The 9609-nt window shown below is 43.6% G+C and overlaps 1 protein-coding gene across 1 annotated transcript; it reads right to left on the bottom strand.

The window, feature by feature from the left end:
* Nucleotides 1–210: 210 nt before the first annotated feature.
* Nucleotides 211–7837, bottom strand: LOC124668645. The gene is made up of 16 exons (XM_047205748.1): nucleotides 7287–7837; nucleotides 6971–7202; nucleotides 6030–6334; nucleotides 5659–5835; nucleotides 4648–5412; nucleotides 4475–4569; nucleotides 4326–4388; nucleotides 4154–4242; nucleotides 3973–4068; nucleotides 3200–3835; nucleotides 2538–2612; nucleotides 1689–1759; nucleotides 1542–1599; nucleotides 1201–1399; nucleotides 1037–1102; nucleotides 211–909 (listed from the first exon to the last, which is right to left on the bottom strand). The coding sequence occupies exons 1-16, from the start codon at nucleotides 7568–7570 to the stop codon at nucleotides 422–424; spliced, it is 3699 nt and encodes a 1232-aa protein (XP_047061704.1). The 5' UTR covers nucleotides 7571–7837; the 3' UTR covers nucleotides 211–421.
* Nucleotides 7838–9609: the final 1772 nt, after the last annotated feature.

Here is a 9609-nt window from a genome sequence, read left to right as displayed (position 1 = left end):
AATGCCCTTCTCCATTCAGCAAACTTTTGTCAAGAATTGGCTGCCACTTAGATGTCAGTTCACCGGAAGCAAGCAATAGACTAAGCAACCTGGAAAGAAAACTTCCGATTTCTCAATGAAGAGTCCTAGGAACGTACTGGCCGAGTTGTTCCTCTTCCTCCGCGAATCTGCGACAGTAGATGCAGAGCCCAAAGCCCCATACAAAAATGGTTTGCTCCAAGTATATCTATCTGAACATAATACTCGACTTGACTTTGCACATTCGATGTCAACACATGAACTGGGGTCACTTACAGGATGCCCACCTTAATTTGAGGCAGGCATCAACTAGCTGGTTAGTGCAAGACAGTGCCGCTAATATAGGATCAAAACTCCAATCATATGCACATATATAATGATATTTACTACTATCCCACACATCTCACATGAACCCTAGCTGGGTGAGGTCATCATCTGGGATCTCCAGGCCTCCGGAGAAGTCAAAGTCCTGCAGCGACTCGTCCAGATCTTCCGTGAACCAGGAGCCGATGTCGTTGCCCTCCGGCACGTCCAGGATGTCCACCATCGGGTCCATCCCTGGCAGGTTGGCGTCCATAGGAGGTTCCTGGGGGGCGATAGGTGCGGTGTTCCTGATCGGCTGAGTAGGGTGGATAGGCTTTAGGCTCAGAGGGTTTGTCCGCTCCTGGGATTCGCGCGGGGATGGTGACGGGAAATTCAGCGGCGGCTCTGCGACTCTGCCGAGGACGTTCCCTGATGTCGATAGCTGCGCTAGCTTCTGCTTCGGTTTCATCTTGGTTTTGCGGTCATTCCTCCCGCTGCCTGAGGAGTTGCGGCCTGACTTGGAACTTGAATTCTTGGCGGACCCATCTCTGTCCCTGTCTCTTTCGCTCTTTTTTATCTTTGTACTACCTGCAAAAGGATCAGCACAGGTTGGAGTAACTCTTCAGCAAAGAGTTCAAACGAAATTATCATTTGCGATCCTTGTTCTCATGAACTAATTTACATGCCAAAAGCTGCCCAAGAAGCCTATAAATACCTTGGCTCAATGGGCTCCTGTCGAGCTTTGCATGCTTCGGCCTGTCTGCGGATCCTGGAGCACCACCTGCAGCACAACAAAGCAGATTTTATTGGAAGTTCTTACCAACACAACGTGCCAAATCAAGGTTTTGTTCGCCTTATCCACAGTTTTGTGTGCATTACCCTCAGCTGCCTCACTCTTTGGCAAAGGTGCAGACAGCACACTCCAAAGGAAAGGCTCTCTGAAGCAGCTCTTCTCTGTTTCCTCAAATTTCTGACATCGGGCCAGCGTTCGCTTTGCAAAAGCCAACGCAAGCTGCTTTGCAGCCTTACTGGCTGCTTTACTGAGGCCACCCTTATGACTAGAACTACCCCGGCCACCCTGTAAAAAAGACCAAGGTTCAAAAGGTTGCTACTTGTATTTACACTAAACCTATGGGGAACAGGACACCCAAATAGTCCAATTCCTTAAATAGCACTAAGAAAAAGTAAGCGGTAATGGAACTACAAGAATATTTAGTTACCAGCAGTTTTTTGTAAGCCCTCTCTACTAATTTGTTCATTGCTTGTTGCTCCAGGCTCCTGCAAAACAAGCTTTTGGAATTAGATGCTGTAATGGCTTACACTCAGTTTTAAACAATATGCTAGGTCATAGGTAGAGTCATTAATACCTTTCCTCCATGTTTTTAGTATTTCGAATTGCCGTTTCTAGCTTATTTAATTGGCACTTCTTTTGATTCACCTAAAACAAGTAGAGAAACATGCATTTTGATTAGAAAAGCATATTCATTTCCTAGAAAATAGTGCAAGCTACACAAGTACTCCATATAGGAAATATACCAAATTGAATGTTGAACAAAAATACACATCCAGGGAAATATGTTTCCATTCAACCATGCATTCTTTTTTAGTTTCTAAAGCACTAAAACATGGCACGTCTTGCATGCACACAGGTGTTTAAAACAAAACTGCTGAAAACCGAAGCCAAAAGAAAATAACATAAAAAATGAGGATATACATGGCAGACGCAGAACTAGTAGAGGTGGAGGGCGTAATTCACTTGGTATAATGCTTCCAAATGACAGACTATGTGGGATTGTTTCAAACTGACTCAAGTCAAATTACTCTTACAAAATTGTTTAGTTGACGAATAGGGACTAACCAAGCTATGCAAATAATTTTCCCTATTCAAATAGGCCAAAAACAGTGAATTCTCACTGGACCCAACTCATCCGTCAAACTATTTCACTAGTTTTGAGTACTGTCAATTTATCAGAAGAAAAAAATACCAACTTCTTTCAATATTGATAATTCCACCATAATAATATCATTAATCTCACTACTAAAGCTTGAAGCCCAGACCAAAAGTTCTAGAACAACTACTAATATGTATGCCAGCTTAGTATGACCTAGTTGCCACAGTAACTTCATGTGAACTCTAGAGAAAACGAAATGATAATCCGTTAAATATTATACTACTATCCAACTATTTTCGAGTTTAACCAAAACTGAATAATCACCTGGTCAAAGAGTCTTTTCTGCAGCTCCAAAATAACTTTATTGATATCCTCATCCTCTCCCTCATCCAGCTCGGGCTGAAACAAGAACAAATATTGCCAGTAAGCAATGAGACATACGAAATCACAGGCAATGATTGAAAACAATGAGGTGGCCTATGATGCATCTGTTCCTGGAGAATCATGAAACTATGTTTGCAGCTGGTCCACCCTATAGGAGCACTCTCACTACTGATTAGTCATCAACACCCAACGAACCGCAGCCCCTCAAAATCTCAAATCCATGTCCTGTTTTCAGCCCAGATCACGGGCATACTTCCAAAATTGCGTGGCATACTTCCAAAAGTGTGTGTTTTCTAGTTGATGAAGTAATTGCTATACACACTTATGCCATTAAAATAATGTATTTTTTATCTCTTTTCAGTTCCTAAGAAACGAAAACAATCAAAAAATGGAAAATACTGCAACCACATAAACATAAGATCTTGAATACCGGAACCAGATCACTTAGAATCATACATGATCTAGATAATCATGTTTCACACTATTTAAGAAGATTGAGAAATACAGGCATATTAATTATGACTAACTACACAACAAAGAAATTAACCTTCAAACAAACAAGCTTATCATGAATAGAGTTTTTTATTTCTCAGGAACCATACCATCTCTGGGAAAATGTCAATACTGTGCAACTCAACCAAAGTCCTGTCGTGCAAAGACATCTGTGCATACTGATATCCATATAGTGGTAAAGATAAATCTTTTCCAGAAGTTTGATACTGCTGTGAAATATGTGGCATGGATCCATGCAAAGTGCCATTTTCTGGGTACACTGTAACATTTATCCCATCTGATATATTATCACTGAAAACTGAATTTTGACTATATGAGCCCCTCAAATTGCTGGAAGCTGTGAAACCATTGGACATGCTGTTATATACTGAGTTACTGCTTGAATGCTTGAAATCAGGGCACATCCCAAAACTTGATTCTACTGCCGTAGCTCCAAATTCAACTGTGGCGGCAGGAGGAAGTAAGTCATTTGAGAACTCAAGAAGTATATCCCCTTGCACACCATTGGACTCGGAAAAATCATCGACATCTTCTACAATTAAAGCAGAGAGCAGTCTACTTGTCAGGGGAGCCATTTCTCCAAATATTCCTTGCCCCTGTGCCTTTTGCGATGCGGTGCTGTGATTCTCGCCATTATAAGACAAAATGTCTACAGATTCTTTTGGTCCAATACCATTTGCTTCGCTTTGATCCAGCAACATGGAAGAATTAGACGCAGGCAGAACCTGGAAATATGTGAAACAAGGGTATCAAACTCAGATCTTTGCAGTTCACGATCGGCATATAAAGGAATACAGAAGTTGAGGATTTATTGAAAACATCTTCCATGATAAGGGTAGGAGAGTAGCGGAAGGGAAAGTACCATTGATGATGGCCCATTATAGTTAGTTGATACTGTTAACTTATCATCATCGTGCATATTAGACATGCCCATCTCAAGCTCTTCCAAAAATGTAATCTGAAATAGACTCCCGTAAGTGATGGTTCATTCCAACAAGACAATAGGTCCATTCTATGAACTTGTAAGGCAAATGAAGTCCAACCTGGTTTTTTAAGAATGATAAATCTTCAGAGCGGATGAAAGTAAGCATTGGTTCGATCTTCTTCCAGAAAGGGCCAGTATATGCGCCAACTGCAGAAAAGAATAAGGATTCTATCAACCATGAAACATAAAATCACTCTTTGCAGCCCAATAAGATAACTATAATTGCGCACCAATAGCACCACGGGCAGCATTTGCAGCAGCTAGAAGTTCTTCTCTATCATCTTCAGGTTCAACTACAAGAGATGGTTTAGCATCAAAATCAACTTCCAGAAAAAGAAACCAAAGATATTCTATTAAATTAAAATGTCTATGAGCAGACCTGTAATATCCATCGACCCACAATTCAGAATTTCTGGCTGTCGAGATGATGCTTTGCGGTCCGAACCTTTCTTAGTTGGAGGACGGCCTAACTTACTGCACCAAATTAAAAAATCATAAGTTTGAGATGCAAAATAAAACAACCCATTCAGATAGAATTCAGTCAGTAAGCACCTTTCATTCTGTTCAGATACAGGTCTTGCGCTCTTTACCAACTTTCTTGTTTCGCTGCTGTCCAACTTCTCTTTTGGTATGGATGACCCTTTAACATGCATAGTGCCTCTTCCGCTCCTCCCTTGACGACGAATGCTACCATCTTCAAGTTCTTCTTTCAACGGAATCCTGCTTTTCTTGGACGAGAAAATTAAATCTGTTGCAACATGAGCTGAATTTATCCCCTCATTCTCAAAGTCACCACTATTTGTGACTTTCTCCTTACTCCTGTGTTCGGTAGCAACAGACCCTTCGCTTTCTGACAGACAAGCTGGAGATGTAACATTATCCATTCTAGATACAGCTTGTGAATTATTGCTAGCTGCACCCCTTGGGAGTAAGAGGCCAGGCGTTTCTAAAGCTGGCCTAACTGCAACATCATTTGGCGATCCTTCAGATAGGAGGGGTTCATCAAAATTTGACACTGGGGATACAACATTTGCTCTTCTTGATCGCGACATCTTCTGCGGACGTTGACCCACCCAAGCAACAGGAGGTGGAGAGGCACTTGCAGCCATAGGACGCTTGCGATTTGTGGTGCCTCCCAAGGGTGAGGCTTTATTTGTGCATGGTGCTTCTTCCCATTCATCCATTCCTCCGGCTGAGCGTAGCAAAGTAGATGATGAGTGAATGCCTACAAGAGAACTGGTTCGTGGTGCCCTGCATGCTTTACCCTTAGTCACAGGACTTAAGGTTCCAGGTTGCATATCCTCAGAAGTATGTGCCCTGGAATCACAATAGACACAAAACATCAGAAGGATGGCGCAGCGCATAACTATTACTACTCATATTGCAAAAGCAACCAAAAGACCTAATATCATGAACTATAGAGGTTCCAAACTAAATGTGTGCGAGCATTAATCAAGAGTACCAGCAGTCCAGCAGCACAAAGAGGTTTTAACCGGTCAAACCAGTGTGCTCATGTTATATAATGTCTTACTAAAATACAGACACAAAACTAGCAACACTTACTTGTTTCCTTTCACCAAAACCCGTTCTTTGTCTAGCCCAGCATGGCGCTCTCGTCTTTCATTTGGAAGAGAGGGGGAATCCATCTCCGTCTTCTGAAGATACCGTGAGCCAGAACTACTCTGCTGAGAACTTCCATCCATCTTGCTACCTCCAGATGCTCCAGCAGAAGGTCCATGTCTGTGATACAACAATTAAAGGAGGGATAAGATAAGTACCCCTGAATACTGACATGGCCTTCGATGGTGATCCACCTTACAACAACAATCTGAGGCATACTAAACCCCATACCTCATCTCCAAGTAATTCATTTGAAGCTTATGTGGAAAAACTATAAACAGATAACAAAGCTGATGACAGTGCACGAAGATTACCTAAATGGAAGAGCATCACTAGAACGTCCTCGTACTTCACTGCTTGATCTATGTTGAACTGATGGTTTAACATCTCGGTCCACATCACTGCCTCTATTGAGCATAGTTCCAACAGAACGCTTGCGTTTCATTTTCTTCTCCCATCCTTCACCACCAGGAGCTAGGCCTCGTACTAATTTGTCTTCGGAAAACCCAGCTGTAGCATTGACATTTCTCACAGAAAGTTTTTCCTTCTCCAAAGGCGGATTTTTCTCAGTGTCTACCAAAGGACCTTGCCTTGTAGAAACATTAACACGCCCTTCCAACTGAAATATGCAGTTGTCAAAGAGTCAAAACAAAAGAAATCGCTTAGCACTGGGAAGACAGAATAAGGATGGAGTATACTAATTATGAAAATACAGATAAACCAAATATGCCCTTTTGTCTAAAAATTGAACAAGCCAAAAAAAACATGGGGGCTTTAATTTCTTAATCACTGTGAAACAAAAAAAAAAAGCTATCCGGAAAGAAACATGATAAAAAAATCTTTGCCAAGTATTGACACATCTGTAGCTAAGGGAACATGTTCATTCAAGATTAATCAACCAGACAGTTCTGTTTGCACTCTGCACAATGTTCTAATTCATGAGACTCAATACACAACATCAATAGTTGGTCCTAAGTGCACAATTATCAACATCGCATAAGTTCAGAAGGATTCATGTAGTAACAAAGATTTGTCATTTAAGATAAGAAGATCAGTTGCACTACCTGTTGTTGCCATGTGATATGCACAGGCAAACTGAATATGTCATGCCAACTAGCAGTTCACACCAATTCATATGTGTAGAGTAGTAAAAATTGGACCTCTGGTATATTCAAACACTACTCAAGTAGTAACTACAACAATGAACCGCAAAGACATACAAGCAAAACTGGGTGAAGTAGCAAGAAACACAAACCCGTGCATCTGCGGTGAGCGAGGAGCGGACACGCTTGCTCATGGTGGCGCTCTTAGCCCTCTCCTCGAGCCTCTGGACGGGCGCATCCCCGCTGTTCTGCGCCCCCATCCTGAGCGAACCCGACATGCTCCCCGACGACCTCTCGGCGCTGCTCCTCTGCCGGCGCCGGGTGACGACGTTCTGGTACTTGTCCAGCTTCTGGAGGGAGTCGTGCATCGACTTGGCCCTGTCCCTGCACCTCATTTCGGAACCAGTGAGTCCACGGAGCAATGCGGGCAGACGTTAGTGATGGGTAAGTGCCGGGAGCAGCGTGTACTTGGCCCTGGCCGACGACTCGGCGACGGCCCCGCGGATCCGCCGGAGCTCCTCGGTGGCGGCGGGCGGGAGCGGCTTGAGCGCGAACGGCGGCTCCGCTGAGTCGGCGAGCGCCCGCCGCAGCTCGGCGGCGCGCGAGTGCTTGTGGTCGCCGACGGGGAGCGGGTCGAGCGGGAGGTACTGCGCGAGGGACGGCGGCTCCGTCGACGGCGCGCCCCTGGGCGTGCCCGCGGGGAAGCTGCCCCCGGAGATGGAGCTCCCTCCTCCTGCTCCCCCTCCCGACATGCCCTGCCTTCTCCTGCTGCTGCTGCTTCGGCCGGCGTCGTCAACCCCTCCGAGCTACGCTACATCAAGAAGGCATTAGGGATGGATTCCGCCGCCGCGCGCCCGCCGGCCGGTCGAGGGAGGCAATTGGGCGGGGGAGCGCGCGAAATTGGGCAGATTGGGGCGGGGGGTTGGGGGAATTTAGGGTGGCGCGGGGAGGAAACCCTAGAAGTGGAGGTCGCCGGCGGCGAGCGCGCGTGTGGGGGGAGAAGTCGGCGTAAACGGGGAAGCGGGTGCAGGCTTGGGTCGGATTGCGGTTGCGGGTAGAGAGCCTTTTTAGGCACGAGGGCAAATTCTGACGCTTTGACCCATGGGTCAACTTCTTCCTTCGCTCTTGTTCCTGCCAATCATCATCATTTCTTCATTTTTACAGAAGTGTTTTGGAAGAGCAAAATGCGGCCAAAATTCTACAAAAACAGCTGTGTTTCTACTCATAAAAATCCAAGCAAATCTTTAGCTTCGGAGACTAATGGTCGTGTTAAATTTGACAAAGGAAGTCTGACCGTCGAGATCACGTTTGTTTGAAACAAAAGAAAACCCTGATATTTTTAAGGATAGGGTTTCCATGAAACATTTATGTTGGTTCAAGCAACGAAATGATTTTTGTAAATATAGAGTTTCCGTGAAATTTTTCCTACGATGCTGGTTGGAGCAACGTAATGGCTATACTATATATTCCTTTCAAGCCTAGGGAATGAGAGCTTCGGCTTCACCTCCAGCTATGCAATACTCAAATGGGATACAAGGAAAAGATTAAGCACACATGTATCATATGCAATAATATAGATACACAAACTAGTGTGGGTGATGTGTCCAATAACACCATAGGCAGCACGTGACATACTCTATGGACCAGCTTGTCCAATAACGACTTCTTATGACTCGCACGAAATTGTAGTTATTACCATAAATAAATAAAGCATTAGGATCAATGATGACACCGTTAGTCCCTAAATAGCAAACACACTCCCAACCATATCCATACTTTCACCTGGGATAAGCGTCGATCATGCAACTTACTACCACTTTCACCTTAATACCTTTATCAATTTTTACAGACTTACATACCTAGGGAGTCCTACAACTAAGGCAAACAGATTAGAGACACCACAAGGATCTTGATTAACATAATCCACAATATCGCATAGATGAAATAGATGCACATATGTTTGCGAGGTTATAGGCCTCGGCTCGTAAGGACTACTCAAACAGAATTTTAGATCGACAAACATTATATTGTACATTTTCAATATATGAATAGAGAATAGTCATACAATGTTGCCAGGGACTCATTAATAATACAAGTGTGGGGATGAAAGGGAACGGTGATCGCGGCGGCGGATGCCGCATAAGTTGATGGCAGCAGCGAAGCTTCACTAGAGATGAAGCCAACAACATGTTGTATGATACATCGCAAATGTATCTATAATTTTTTATGCTCCATGCTTGTTAATTTATACTACCTCCATCCCAAGGCTTAAGGCCTATATTTCTTCAGAAAGTCAAACGAACTAAAATTTGACCGAACTTTTAGAAAAATTTATGAACAAATATGATATTTTATAGGTACCATATAAACATATATTTCATTATATATCTAATGATATTGATTTTGTACTCTTCATGTTAATGATTTTTGATAAAAACATAGCCAAACTTAACATAGTTCGACTTTCTGGAAAAAAAATATAGGCCTTAAGCCTTGGGATGGAGGTAGTATATGTTTCGATTGCATTTTGTTGCACTTTTATACATTTTTCTAGCACTAACCTATTAACAAGATGCCACAGTTGATAGTTCTCTCGTTTTCTCGTTGTTTTGTATTTCGTAAAAGTTGTACAGAAATATTCTCGAATTGGACGAAATAAAAGCCGAAGTCAATATTTTACCATAACGAAGTCGAGTCCGAGAGGGAGTCAAAGAGGCGCCACGGGCGGCTAGACCACCCCATGGCGCGGCCAAGGGTGAGCCCACGCCAAGGGGTGGTGTGGGCCCCCAGT

This window comes from Lolium rigidum, chromosome 6 (genome assembly GCF_022539505.1).
Source record: "Lolium rigidum isolate FL_2022 chromosome 6, APGP_CSIRO_Lrig_0.1, whole genome shotgun sequence".
Classification (NCBI taxonomy): domain Eukaryota; kingdom Viridiplantae; phylum Streptophyta; class Magnoliopsida; order Poales; family Poaceae; genus Lolium; species Lolium rigidum.
This window is presented reverse-complemented; position numbering and strand designations above follow the sequence as displayed.